This window comes from Ornithorhynchus anatinus, chromosome 9, assembly GCF_004115215.2.
Source record: "Ornithorhynchus anatinus isolate Pmale09 chromosome 9, mOrnAna1.pri.v4, whole genome shotgun sequence".
Classification (NCBI taxonomy): domain Eukaryota; kingdom Metazoa; phylum Chordata; class Mammalia; order Monotremata; family Ornithorhynchidae; genus Ornithorhynchus; species Ornithorhynchus anatinus.
In genome coordinates, this window is record NC_041736.1 from 23,119,333 (window position 1) to 23,134,699 (window position 15,367).

Sequence of the window (15,367 nt, forward strand, 5' to 3'; positions counted from 1 at the left end):
AAGAATTAGTGGTGCCGACTGCCATTGTCTGGACGGCTTCTAAACTGTCATTAAGTGGATAATTCTCCCCCTCTACCAACTCACTCTCTCTCTCTGTCTCTCTTTCTGTCTCTCTCACACCCACACACCGGAAATCAAAGAAACCAACCATGAATGGCAGAATATCACTCATGGCTGATCCATTAAAACGAACGGAATTCCTTCAATAGTATTTGTTGAGCGCTTACGATGTGCAGAGCACTGTACTAAGCGCTTGGGATGCACGAGTCGGCAACAGTGTTATCTAATAAGCCCGTCAGTGGGCAGGGACTGTATCTGTTGCAGATTTGTCCATTCCAAGAGCTTAGTACAGTGCTCTGCACATCGTAAGCGCTCAATAAATACTACTGAGTGAATAAGGAAAACAAAGCCCTCACTTCTCTGTCCCAGAGAATAGTAATTACTATGATTACTGTTATGGTATTTGTTAATCGCTTAATATGTGCCAGGCACTGTACGAAGCCCTGGGGTGGATAGAAGCTGATCAAGTTGGATACAGTCTCTGTCTCACGGGGGGTTCACAGTATTGCTATTTCTGCCGGACGGTGCTCTCTCGAGAGGTTAGCACAGTGCTCTACACATTGTAAATGCTCAATAAATACCATTGATTGATTAGGGCAGAGGCAGCAGTGACACCTCCCCCCTTTTTCCTGCCCACTGTTACAAAAAGAGGTAGAGAAGCAGCATAGAGCACAGGCCTGGGAGGCAGAAGGGATGGGTTCTAATCCTGGCTCTGCCACCTGTCTGCTCTGTGACCTTGCGCGAGACACTTCCTTTCTCTGGGCCTCAGTCACCTCATCCGTAAAATGGAGATTGAGACTGTCAGTCCCACAGGGGACAACGACTGTGTCCGACTCAATTTGCTCGGATCCATCTCAGGGCTAAGTGGCACATAGTAACCGCTCAACAGATATAATGATTATCATTATTTGAAACCCTGGAAACCTCCTCGCTTTCCCCACTCCCTCTGGCACCACAAACACACAACTACAACCTCTGCCATTCCATACACATCCCACTCCCTGTTTTCTTGAAAAATTAGGTTTCCCGCCAAATGGGAAATGGTTGTAGCTTTAAAAATTTAACTGGCCTTTATTTCTGATGTCTGAAATTCATTCTACCTACTTGATGCGGAAGCACTGGGATACAGTTACATCCCACTACCTCACCTCATCAAAGACAATCGCACGCCCACTAAAACGGAATCATTTTCCTTGCTTTTCCTAAACGGAAAACACTGGAGTTTGGATGCAAAAACCTATCAGAGAAGGAGCATGGCCTGGTGGAGAGAGCGTGGGGCTGGGAGTCAGAGGGACCTGGGTTCTAATCCCGGGCTCTGCCACATACTAATAACAATGGTGGTATTTGTTAAGCGCTCACTATGTGCCGCGCACTGTCCTAAGCGCTGGGGTAGACACAGGGGAATCAGGTTGTCCCACGTGGGGCTCACAGATGAGGTAACTGAGGCCCAGAGAAGTGAAGTGACTTGCCCGCAGTCACACAGCTGACAAGTGGCCGACCTGGGATTCGAACTCATGACCTCGGACTCCAAAGCCCGGGCTCCTTCCACTGAGCCACGCTGCTTCTCTACATGTCTGCTGTGTATCCCTGGGCAAGTCATTTCACTTCTCTGTGCCTTAGTTACCTCTTCTGCTAAATGGGGATTAAGAGTATAAGCCCCATGTGGGACAGAGACTGTATTCAACCTATTTAACTTGTATTTCCCAGTGCTTAGAACAGGGCTTGGCACATAGTAAGGGCTTAACAGGCACCATAATTATTTTATTATTAATTACTGATATTTTCCTTAGTGAAGCAACTAAGAGGCCTAGAAGAGAACAACGCAGTTCACCAAAGGAACCTATAAAAATGGTATTTCTCTCAATTAGGCAGAAAAGGGGACTCAAAAAGAAAGGTACAGTGCTTTCAAATTGTTGCTGCATGAAATCACTCCCAGTGTAACTGAGTTACTCTAACTGTCTGATACCACGGAAGTAAAACCTAAATTGACCTCATTGTAGAATAAATCTATTGCAGAATAACTCAGCGCATAATATTGGAACTTGGCCAGTTTGAGATGAAGAGTTACACGGATGTAAGATTATGCAGGGGCAAGTTAAAAAACAATTCTATAATGGTGAAAAAACACATTCTGCTCACCTACTTTACAGATGTAAGCATGGTGCAATGACATATGCTTTTATAAATAGCTCAAATGGAAAACAGTTCTACTTAATCTTCAGTTATGATTACTAAAAATGACAGAGCAACTCAACATGAAGAAAATCTTATAATCACTAAACACTAGCAGAATAAAAGGTACTCAAGATCCTAGAGCGCATCAGGAGACCAAAATATAATTGCATAAAGGAAGAAAACAAGAAGTAACCGTTTTAGCACGACAAAAGGAGCAATTTACGGAATCAAAATAACAGTAAGAACCCAAAGTTAGCAAGGACTGTGGATCCTCAAGAAGCAGAGTGGCCTAGTGGAAGGAACATGGGCCTGGGAGTCAGAGGATCATGGGTTCTAATCCCTGTTCTGCCACTTGCGTCCGCGGTATGACTTTGGGCAAGTCACTTCATTCTCTGTGCCTCAGTTACCTCACCTGTAAAATGGGGTTTGAGACTGTGAGTCCCACAGGGGACGGGGACTGTGTCCAACACAATTTGTTTGTATCCATCCCGGCGCTTAGTATAGTGCCTGGCACATAGTAATCGCTTAACACATACTACAGTTATTACTATTATGAGGGACTTGAATGTTCCTGGCTTCGGGAAGAACTACTCCCCTCCCTCACCTCTCTCGGGGGAGTGAGTGTTCCCTGATGTGGCGGGGAGAACTGAACCTTCTGTGATAATAATAATCATAGTCCCACGTGGGGCTCACTGTCTCGAGCCCCATTTTACAGATGAGGCAACTGAGGCCCAGATGACTTGCCCAAGGTCACACAGCAGACAAGTGGCGGAGCCAGGATTAGAACCTCCTTACTCCCAGGCCCCTGCTCTATCTACCACACCATGCTGGGAGAGTTTGGTCTCTTCCATTTGGCAGTTCTGGGATACCGGCTACTTTTCTCCTCCCTCAGATTGGCTCTGATAGGGCTACTGGGAAGTTCAGGAGAACTTTGAACCTTGACATGGCTTTGGAGGGGTTCTCGGCCTACTCTGGGATTACAGGTTTGGTCTGAGGTAGTTGGAGGAAGGGGGGCGAGAAGAGGCCTTGGGTTCTGGGCTTTTTCACTTGAAGTGACAGCCCCCCCCCCCCCCCCCCCCCCCCCGCCATCCTGCCTCAGAGGAAGGAGACGACCGGCCCTAATTCTTAGAAAATTCCACCGTTTTCTCCCCAGTGGCTGGGCTGCGCAGGATTTTAGATATCGCCTTTTTTGTAAGCCGCGTTTCACCCGGTAGGACTCACCGCCAATCATCCTTCGATAGGTTCGTCAGGATATTCATATCCTCTTCCTGCATGAGCCGATAGGCCGCGCTTACGTGGTGATTCTCGAGAACAGAACGGTCATTGTACAGGATTGCAACGTCTGACCTGGAATGGAGAAGGTGGTGCCGTTAAAATACAAGAGGCGGTACGATTCGAAACATTGCTGTGGAAAAGGTAGATGATCCAGATCGTGTTCTCTCAGTATTTCTGATGAGCTGCTTCCTTCTGCTTTGTTCCTTTTCATCGTATGATAATACGGTTTAATATTTAATAATATAAACCGTATAATATCAGTAACAATGACGATAACGATTGGGAATCTGTTCAGTGCTAACCATGGGCCAAGCACTGTTCTAGGTGTTGGGGTAGACTAGATAATCAGGTCCCTGTCCCACCTGTGGCTCACAGCCTAAGTGACAGGTAGGACAGGTATTTAGTCCCCATTCTACAGACCAGAGAACTGAGGCCCAGAGAAGTCAAGTGACTTGCCCAGGGTCACACGGATCATCCACTCTGGGACCTAGAAAAGTGTCCACTCAGAGGCAGTAATATCATCACATAACATTACATCATCAGATGTAATATCATCACATAATATTAGCTAAGTTCATTCAAACTTATTTATTGAACGCCTACTGCTTCAGGAGTCAGACGTCATGGGTTCGACTCCCCGCTCTGCCACCTGTCAGCTGTGTGACTGTGGGCAAGTCACTTCACTTCTCTGGGCCTCAGTGACCTCGTGTGTAAAATGGGGATGACGACTGTGAGCCCCACGTGGGACAACCCGATGACCCTGTATCCACCCCAGCGCTTAGAACAGTGCTCTGCACATAGTAAGCGCTTAACAAATACCAACATTATTATTATTATTATTAGCACTGTACCGAGCATTTGACGGACTGATGGATTGAATGAGTTTGAGGTGGGGGAGACTATTCAGATGGGGATATCCAGGAGAACAAATCAGGTAGGAGAACAGGGTCGGAGAGAAAAATTGACATTAAACAGGGGAGGCTGTGAATCGGCTGTCAAGAGAATGAGAAGAGTCGAGAACCCGGAACACAATCTTGTGGGACCCCCGCAGTTAACGTGTGCGGCAAGGAGGACAAGCTCACGATATTTCATTTCAGATGAAATGACTGGTGATGAGAAGCGCGGAGACAACTTTCTTGGTGGTAAAGAAATTTCAGCCAGTGGCTTCCTTCTAATAAACGCAACTCTTCCAGAAGCCAAATCGATTTGTCTTTCCACCTAAATGATTACTGTGATGTTGAGCTTGGGAGCGGAGTAAGCAGCAATCCAGGACGACGGGTTGGTGGTCTGAGATTGAGGGAGGGTTTCGGATGGGGACGGCAGGGCGGAGTGGGAGACGGTAGACTTGAGAATGTCGCTTGGTGCGACGAGAGAGGGAGAGTCGGGAAGGGAGTCCAAAAGGGCCCGGAATAAACGCGGGAGCGGAGGTCTAGAGATCGAGCGCTCATAATAAAGCAGATATATATTGTTTGTTTAACAGAAAATAAAATAAATCCTTCCCGAGCGATAGGTCCGGGTTTATTTCCGGTTTCTCCTTGACATCGTGGGAAAATCTGGGATTGGCGAATCACGTTATTTTCCGGCAGAGACGGATGACCCACGTATAACTAACCGTGGCAGTTTGAGTCAGGGTTATGATGTGGTGTGTTTCCAAATGTCACTCTGTATTCCTTTCCGAAACAAGCAGAGATGTCTTGGAAAGGCCAGATTTAGTTAGGGAGAAAGAGCAGAGATGTCACTTATCGTCAATCTACTGGGCTGCTGAGAATAAACTGCTGTTTTCGTAGGGACCGTTGCAGTGTTTATCACTTCTACGAAAAGAACAGAACTCTGAAGAAAGAGCCCCAGGTTCCATGGAAATGTACAGCTCAGTGTTTTTTTTCAGCCAGTGAAGATGGGAGCGTCTTTTCCGGTCTTTACATTTGTCCGGTGTTGACTTCCAAACTCAGGTTCCAAACAGTCTCTGAGTTGGACATTAATTTGTTACTTTTCCTCCTCCTCTAAATCGGAAGCGGAAAATGTGATTCAAATGACTGTGATTTGAAATAACTTCGGTGGATGTCTCCCTTGCTAGATTGTAAGGTCTCGGGGGGGCAGAGATTGTGTCTAACTCTGATGTTCTCTCCCAAGCGCTTAGTTCAGCGCTCTGTACACCATAAGCCCTCAGTAGAGAAGCAGCGTGGCTCAGTGGGAAAAGCATGGGCTTGAGAGTCAGAGGTCATGGGTTCGAATCCCCGCTCGGCCGCTTGTCAGCTGTGTGACTGTGGGCGAGTCACTTCACTTCTCTGTGCCTCAGTTACCTCATCTGTCAAATGGGGATTAACCGCGAGCCTCACGTGGGACAACCTGATTACCCTGTGTCTACCCCAGAGCTTAGAACAGTGCTGTGCCCATAGTAAGCGCTTAACAAATACCAACAGTATTATTATTATTATTGAACATTAACGGAATGACTGATGGATGGAAAATTCACAAAAGTGTTTCTAATAGCCCACGGCGATGCCTGGTGTGGCTGGTGGAGACACCCCGGGCCTGAGAGTCAGAAGGACCTGGATTCTAATATCAGCTCTTCCACTTGTCTGCTGAGTGGCCTTGGGCAAGTCACTTCACTTCTCTGTGCCTCCGTTCGGTTCTCTTATCGGAAAAGTGGGAAATCAATACTTGTTCTCCCCGCTACCGAGACTACCAGCCCTCTATGGGTCCTGATTATCTTGTGGCTCTCCCAGCTCTTAGTACAGCGCCGGATACCTAGTAATCACCTAACAAATGCCACAGTTACCTTATTATTATCAATATCATCAAGCTGTGAGCCTGTTCTGGGCGGGGATTGTGTCTGTTATTGCACCGTACTCTCCCAAGTGCTTAGTAGAGTGCTTCGCACACAGTAAGCTCTCAATAAATACGACTAACTGAGCTGGGACGGAGTGGGGGACAGTTTAACCCACAGCTGCATAAACCATCGAGAACGGTCTCTGTTTTCCCTCTTCCCACAACTTCCAGAGTGGGGGTGGGAAGGGAATAGCACCTTCTCTGATGCCACCTGGCTCAACAGGAAGCCCTCCGCCCCATTCCCATTATCTTTAGGGGCCGGGATGGTCTCTTTGGTTTCTTCTGCGTCTCCGGACGCTTAGCCAAGTGCCCCCACCCGAGGAAATCATTCAGCAAATGCTACTGATCCTGACACAGATCCCGAAAGGACCGTGACTCTTTTCGTCAGTTTTTTTCTGAGGATACTCTGGACACGATGCGATATGAGGAGGATGTGTCCAGAAGAACTCACCTCAAGGATGAGCTGTAGCGTCAACAATTTCCTTTAATCCACGCTTTCCTTTAGGTTTAGGCCCCCTGTTTACTAAGGCTCAACCCTATGGCGATAACTAGCCTAATTTCAAATTAGACGCATGTAAATGTTTGGGGAAAGAGAGAAGAATTATTTACTACTTCTTTGCTTCCGTGTGTGCCCGTAGAACGACTGGGGACACTTTGTATGCCGAAGGCAAGACGTGTCAGCTCAAACACTGTACTGAGCCTTTTCCGCTTAGAAATCCACTTTCTGCGGCCTCCCCCGGGATTACAAGGTGCCGAGGAGTGATTGGCCAAAATTCTAGTTTCTAATAGTTAGGGGAGCTTGATTTTAAATATTCTCACATTCCCCACAGCGGGTAGTCACAGAAATCTTACCGGGTCTGGATATGAAAGTTGTTCGTAGTTCCTGTGTGCTCATAATCATGGATAGCAGCTGCAAAGACCATGGCTAAAATTTCCAGTTCGGAGAGCCAGTGCTGAGGAAGAAAAGCAATGTTAATAATGTTGGTATTTGTTAAGCGCTACGTGAAGAGCACTGTTCTAAGCGCTGGGGTAGACACAGGGGAATCAGGTTGCCCCACGTGGGGCTCACAGTCTTAATCCCCATTTGACAGATGAGGTCACTGAGGCACCGAGACGTTAAGTGACTCGCCCACGGTCACACAGCTGACAAGTGGCAGAGCTGGGATTTGAACTCATGACCTCTGACTCCAAAGCCCGTGCTCTTGCCACTGAGCCACGCAATGTTCAATCACAGTTTGTACAATGGCCCAGCTACAATAAAGGAGCTCATTTCATCACACTGGGAAAAAAGGGATTAGCTTTTGGGGTTCCGGAAACATTTCTCCCTTCCTAACCCGGGTACGTATCCGACACATTTATGAGATTAATGAAACGATATATAAATCGCAAACCAAAATTTCCAACACGGAAATGCCATTTATGGTGAGTAGCACAGATATACTCTTCTCCTTGAGACTCTATACGACTTTGTCTATAGAGACGGGCTTCTCTTCTGTTTCTCATCCTCCCTTTCCTGCTGCTCGTTCTCAGTTTCCCATATCAGACCGTGCGCCCGTCAAAGGGCAGGGACCGTCTCTATCTGTTACCGATTTGTCCATTCCAAGCGCTTAGTACAGTGCTCTGCACATAGTAAGCGCTCTATAAATACTACTGAATGAACGAATGCTTCTTCCCCTCTTCAGCATTCAACTGGGTGGGTCTTAGGCTCGATTTTGGTTTTTCTATTCTCCTCATTTTCTTCATTAACTCCCTACCGTGACTCATCTCCCTGTTGGAGAAGGAGAAAGAGAATAATAATAATAACTGTGGTATTTGTAAAGCACTTAGCATGTGCCGGGCACTGTGCTAAGCGCTGGGGTGGATACAAGCAAATCGTGTTGGGCACAGTGCCTGCCCCATGTAGGGTTCACAGTTTTAATCCCCATGTTACAGATGAGGTAACTGAGGCACAGAGAAGTTAAGTGACACTGAGAAGGAGAATGAGAAGAGGAAGGAGGAGAAGGAGGAGAATGAGGATATTGGTTCAGTGCTTACTATGTGATCAAGCACTGGGATGAACACAAGATCACCAGGCTGGACACATTCCCTCCCCGACATGGGGCTCACAGATTGAAAAGGAAGGGAGTAGGATTTAATCCCCATTTTTTTACAGGAAGGTAACTGTAACGTTGGTATTATCCTTGACTCCCCACTGTCACGAGAGAAGCAGCGTGACTCAGTGGAAAGAGCCCGGGCTTGGGAGTCGGAGGTCATGGGTTCGAATCCCGGCTCTGCCACTTGGCAGCTGTGTGACTGTGGACGGGTCACCTCACTTCTCTGTGCCTCAGTTACCTCATCTGTAAAGTGGGGATTAACTGTGAGCCTCACGTGGGACAACCTGATTACCCTGTATCTACCCCAGCGCTTAGAACGGTGCTCTGCCCGTAGTAAGCGCTTAACAAATGCCAACGTCATCATCATTATTATTATTCAGCTCTCACATTCAGCACATCCCTGAATCCTTCCAGTTTCACCTCAACATTTCCCAGACCTTCCCCTTCCTCTGGACCCACACAACCATCACCCGGTCATTTGCCGGTCAAACTACAATGTCAGTTTCTTCACTGCTCTCCCTGCCTTCATTCTCCCCACCTCTCCCATCCTTTCTTTACTCTCATAGCTAGATCATTTTTCAAAATGCCGTTCTCTACATCTCCCCACTTCTCAAAACCTCAAATAACCTCATAATAGGTTATATGAGTCACCGCAGCTCTCAGTCGTACATTTGGGGAAGGGAGATTACAGAGAAAGCCTCAAATGCCATCTTGACGCAGACATCCCCGAAATCTTCTTTTGGGCACCCAGTGGAAGGCTAAATCGTCTCTCACAGAGAACTGTACATTTCTTACGAGGCGATCATATTCCACTTTGCCTCACCGTCTCCTCTGGTGGTGATTATCCCTCTAGAGAAGAGGTACCCATCAATCACAGAGTGGGACGATCATTTGCTCCCAAGTGCTTAGTACAACGCTCTGCACACAGTAAGCGCTCAATAAATACGACTGAATGAATTTGCAGACGTGCTATCCACTTGACCATTCCGCTTCCATATTTAGCCCATATTCCGTATACCACTGTGTATTTATTGAGCACTTAGTGCATGTCGAGCACTGAAGTAAGCACTTGGGAGGGGACAATCATGATGATGATGACAAATAATAATAATGACGATGGCACGACCTGGTGGAAAGAGCACAGACCCGGGAGTCAAAGGACCTGGGTTCTAATCCCAGCTCTACCGCTTGTCTGCTGTGTGAAGTTGGGCAAGTAACCTCGCTTTTCTGGGCCTCAGTTCCCTCATCTGTAAAATGGGGATTCAGACTGTGAGCCCCATACAGGACAGAGACCGTCCAACCCGATATCCCGGTATCCACCCCAGCTCTTAATACAACGCCTGGCACAGAATAAGTGCTTAACAAATACGATTATCATTATTATTTTTACTATATTGTCCCCTCCCAAATACTCTGCACCCGGTAGATGTTCAATAAATAATCACGTTAATATGTCTTTTGGGAGTTTCAAAAAAATTACACTATGCCATCCAGATTTGATCAAACTGAGGGTACAGAGAGCATCTGTGGCATCCCAACCTCTTAATGACCGGGACCCATCATACACCCCACCTTTGAGGTCTAGCACGGTTCCATTGATGTCACTTCAGTGGCGGTCACAGTGCAGGTATGAAATTAGAGAACAACCTCCCAACAACGATAGAATGTAATGTGATGTCAGAAGAAGCAGATGGGTGCATGAGCCTTTCTTTAACGTGAGGGAACGTGTCTACCAACTCTGTGGCAGGGTTATATCGTACTCCGCCAAGCTTTTAGCACAGTGCTCTGCAATAAATAGGAGTGATTGACCGAGAACCAAAGCCCTGCTTTGTAGAACTGACCGCCTCTCAAATGGCAAAACAGAATCTCAAACAGCAAGATCCTGAAATGCGGTCAAACTACCAGCATCCGGATCTTTGGTCGACAGACCACCTCCTTCACTGGCCTGAACCTGTAAGGAAGATGGACGATGGCAGGATACCCAAATAACTGCACTATTGCGAGTAAATCCTCTGGACTGTGAGCGCTTTGTGAGCAGTAATGTGTCTGCCTACTGTTCTACTGTACTCTCCCGAGTGGTAAGTACGGTGCTATGCACACAGAAAGTGCTCAATAAATATGACTGAATGAAAAGAATGGACGAATGAGCAAGCAGGGTGGCGAGAAGGTACGTTTCGAGGATAGAGTGAAGGGAAGCCTCAAGTGACGAAGCACAGCGATGCACGGTTGAGAAATGGGGGAAAAAAAGACAGGTTAGCTTAGCAAAGGACAATCCAGGTAACTGCCCTGGAGCAGAAGCTTCCGGAAGATTGTGACATCAAGAGGGAGAAATGAAAACAGAGCCAGGCTCTGGGGTGAACAATGTAATAGTGCAGGAAAGAACTTTTATGTCAGTCAGACATATTTATTGAGCGCTTACTGTGTCCAGAGCTCTGTACAAAACCCTGGGGAGGGTACAGTGTAATAATGTTGGTATTTGTTAAGCGCTTACTATGTGCAGAGCACTGTTCTGAGCACTGGGGTAGATACAGGGTAATCAGGTTGTCCCACGTGGGGCTCACAGTTTTAATCCCCATTTTACAGATGAGGTCACTGAGGCACAGGGAAGTTAAGTGACTTGCCCACAGTCACACAGCTGACGAGTGGCGGAGCCGGGATTCGAACCCCTGCCCACAATGAGCTCACAGTCTAGAGGCAGAAACAGACGGGATCATAAATGAATAAATAACAGATATGCACATAGGTTCTGTGGGGCTGGGGCTTGTGAATAAAGGGAGCAAGTCAGGGTGACACCGAAGGAAGTGGGAGAAAAGGAAAGGAGGGCTTAGTCGGGGAAGGCCTCTTGGAGGAGATGGGCCTGCGGTAAGGCTTTAGCACTTAATTGTTGATCACAGCTAGTTCTTAATCAGTCACACTGGCCCACAGCAAGGGCAACTACATATTTTTTTCCTTCAATATTTCATTTCTAAGTTGGAAAGTGAAAAAACAGCCATCTATCAAAATAAGCCCCACACAAAGGAACGCTGACGTCGCAATGATACTTGAGTCAGAGAAATAGCTGAACAGATGCTGCCAGAAACCAAGGAAATCTTCTCAAGCGTAACTAACAGCGTTTGTAGTTGTCAAGAGGTAATTTCATTCCTTTCACGATAATTTCATGTGCATCGAATCATGTGGAAAATGTTCCATGATGAAACTTTGACAGTTAAGTCCTATTTAACTTAAATTGCACCATGTAATTTCAGGTGAAATTTCCTTCAGACATGCAAAGTACAGGTACGAAAGACTGCTGCATTTCATCGAAAAGCCTTAGTGATTTATAAAAGTAGTTAACCGGAAAACGTTCGACATTATCAATCGATCGATAGTATTTACTGAGCATTTACTGCATGCAGAGCACTATACTAAGTGCTTGGGAGAATACAGTATAATCATTACTATTTTGTAGGCCTTTCCTTCACCTGGAAAATGCAGAAATCAGATTCACTTAAGGCGATTCACCAATGGGGGAGGCATTTCCTTAGGGATTCATTCAAGGGAAAAGAATGACAGATGTCGCAGAAAGAAACAGTCCTTTCTAGTCATGATTTTCAGATTCAACAGCTCACAGAACCAATCCTTTTCCAAAGAAAGATTCTAAGGCAAATGATTCCACGGTACTTCTGCCCGCTTACCCGAGTATTGCAGTCTGAGAATGTTGGGTCATGTAGTCACACTGTAAAAGCCAACCACCAAAGTAACGCCGACGCCTGCATAATCCTCTCGCTATCAAATCGGAGCGGAGTTATTTGACAGCAAGAAAGGCGCCCGAGTGCGTTTGCAGGTGCCGGGCCGGATTTAAAGGTTGGAATCCTGGATTGAGAACGATACAGGATCGAGATCCAGAGCGCTCAGGCAGATGGGAGCCTGGAAACCTTCCCCAGTCGCCCGCATTCGAGGCCTTTCTTACCATGAGACCTGTGTGAAGCAAGATGTAATGCACAGTCTGGGTGACATCCGCCGCGTGGATCAGGTTGTGGTATGGATTTTTGAACTTGCTGTAGCCAACTTCCAGAGCTTCTGCAAATGAAATTAGGCAGGAGACAGGAATCTGGGAAAAGCAAATGTTAGCGTGAAGGGAGAGCCTGATACACCCATGAAATGAAACTTTCAAGATCCCATCCCCCTCACCAGCTGTCTCAGGGAATGTCATCACCCACAAATCCACAATAATAATTCATAACTGTGGTAATTTTATAATGTTTACTATGTGTCAGGCACTTGTTCTAAGCGCTGGGGTGGACACAAGCAAATCGGGTTGGGTACGGTCCCTGTCACACGTGGGACTCCCAGGCTTAATCCCCATTTTACAGATGAGGAAACTGAGGCATGGAGAAGTGAAGTGACTTGCCCCAGGTCACCCAGCAGAGATGTGGCAGAGCTAGAATTAGAACCCAAGTCCTTCTGACTCCCAGGCCCAACGAATATGTACCTGGGGCAATTTAGAACAGGGGTAGGGGGAAGGGAGTTCCACCCCCGAATTTTCCGCGGTGGGCTTGTCCCACATACCCCTCAAACTCTGCCCTAGATATGTGATTGTGAATTCGGAAGAGTAATTGGGGCATCATTAGGTGCTTAATGTGCGCCAAAGCACTGTGGTAAATGATGGGATAGAAACAAAATAATCAGGTACAGAGTCTCTGTCCCTTACAAACTAAGAGGCAGCAACTTAGAGGTCCTGGGTGACCCTGTTGAAGAGCATGAGACTGGGAATCCAGACGCCTGGCTCCTAATCCCAGGTCTGCCACTGGTCTCCTGGAATTAGCTCAATGGTGTCCCGTGTTCTCTACGAATTTTCAGCGAATGAGCATCCCTAATGTAATCTAGTTTAGTACGAAGCAATAAAAGTGCCAAAGACTTTTATTTTAACAAAGGAATATGAAATTCAGAATTAGGTCCACGAAGAAAATCAAATGCCCTGCAACAATTACAGAGCTTGCATGTTCCATTCTTAGTCACATGGCTAGCGTTATTTTGCTTTCCGGGTTGGGCTGAGCGTTCTGACCTTGAAACGGCTAATAAGGTCATATCTGGTGAAGAGTTCATACATCATGAATTTCAGGCTGTGTTCCCCGCTTGCATCATTTAGGGCGAACACGTTGAAAGACCATTTGTCAACGTCCTGTAAAAGGAAGAGCATCACACATTTGTACTGACTTTCATTCTGCTCCTTGATGACAGGGCTCCTGTCTATCAACTCCATTGTCTTCTCCCACTTGCTTAGTACAGTGCTTTCCACACAGTAAGCACACAGTAAATAGCACCGATGGACTGAAATGGTCAGTATAGGATTTTATGACAGCGACGGGAGAAACATGACTTAGGTACTATCGAGATGCATCTGGTAATGTTCAAACATCTCGGGGCACTTAAACTCAGTGGAAGGAAGGCTCAAGAAAATGTTTGGGCTTGTGGATCTCTTGAGTACCACTCCACTTTGACCCCTTTTTGTTACTCTTTGATTAAAACTGACCTTTCCCACTGCTTCTGCACTCAATGGTCTAGATGTCCAGTTGTTTTACTTTTCACTGTATCAAAAATATGTTTTTTTCTCCCAATTCTGCATTTTGATTTTGTAAGCTTGAATTGTAATAGGAAGTTAAAGAAAAAACAAAACCAAAAACTGCCATTCCCTCCTTTCGTCTTGCTTATTCTGAAATGTTTTATTTCTAGAGGGTAAAGCCCAGTAGAAGGGAAGAAGCTTAAGCCGGCAATTAAATAATAAACAGCGTCCCTGTTACTAGAATGAAAGAATGGATAAGGGAAGCCATCTACAAATTCCAGTAGCCAATAAGTAACAGTAAATAAATTTCACTCACGCTTGTCTTGCAGTATTACTATTTCAGTTAAAGGTGTGCCCGGTGAAATAATGACCTGTTTGTAATCTCACCGAAGGAGATTGAATGATGGAAAGTTTGTGTGGGAGACAAAGAAAATGGTGAGACACGGGATCCAGTTAACAAGAAAAGGAAAATAAAGGACAGCCACAGAAATATAAAACAGAGAAAGATAAGGAGCCGAGTACTGGAAGTAAAAGGAAGCTGGATGAACTTCTGGCTGAGCTAACTTCCTCTCAAAAACAGAGCCAAACATGAACTCGTCGTCACCCACTACCTCATGAACTTCTGAAAACTCTTAAACTGAGGTTTGAAAGAGAAAAAGGAGATTACTCTTCCCCCAAATTAAAGGACCTGAGTAAATAATAAGGAATTGGAAGACCCAGTGGAAAGAGCACAGGCCTGGGAGTCAGAGAACCTGGGTTCTAATCCCCTCTCTGCTGATTGCTGTGTGACCTTGGCCAAGTCACTTAACTTCTCTGTGCCTCAGCTCTCTTGTTCTCCCTTCAACTAAGACTGACAGTCCCATGCAGGACAGGGACTGTGTCCAACCTAATTAACTTGTATCTACCCCTTAGAACACTTAGACTAGTAGTCTCTTAGAGCAGCGAGGCTCAGTGGAAAGAGCCCGGGCTTCGGAGTCAGAGGTCATGAGTTCGACTCCCGGCTCTGCCACTTGTCAGCTGTGTGACTGTGGGCAAGTCACTTCACTTCTCTGGGCCTCAGTTACCTCATCTGTAAAATGGGGATTAACTGTGAGCCTCCCGTGGGACGACCTGATTACCCTGTATCTCCCCCAGCGCTTAGAACAGTGCTCTGCACATAGTAAGCGCTTAACAAATACCAGCATTATTATTAAAGGCTGAAAACTCTTCTGCTACACTGTAAGTTTCTTGAGGGCAAGGATCATGGCAACCAAATCTACCGTATTGTACTCTCCCAAGCACTCAGTGTTCTGCACACCCTAAGCACCCTATAAATAATTCTTCTTGAAGCCGGGGTCTGCGTCTTCTACCCTTATTTCATGTTCCCTAACATTGGAACAACACTCTGCACGGA

General features: G+C 46.3%; 1 protein-coding gene across 7 annotated transcripts in view; it reads right to left on the reverse strand.

The window, feature by feature from the left end:
• PDE1A (phosphodiesterase 1A) overlaps nt 1–15,367 on the reverse strand; it is a 188,249-nt gene that overhangs the window by 25,661 nt on the left and 147,221 nt on the right. For all 7 annotated transcript variants that reach the window (XM_007671295.4, XM_007671298.4, XM_029071987.1 and 4 more), the window contains 4 exons: nt 13,477–13,593; nt 12,382–12,522; nt 7,192–7,292; nt 3,457–3,582 (listed from right to left, as the gene is read on the reverse strand). In XM_007671295.4, coding sequence (XP_007669485.2) covers nt 3,457–3,582; nt 7,192–7,292; nt 12,382–12,522; nt 13,477–13,593 — 485 coding nt within the window. The remainder of the gene's footprint in view (nt 1–3,456; nt 3,583–7,191; nt 7,293–12,381; nt 12,523–13,476; nt 13,594–15,367) is intronic.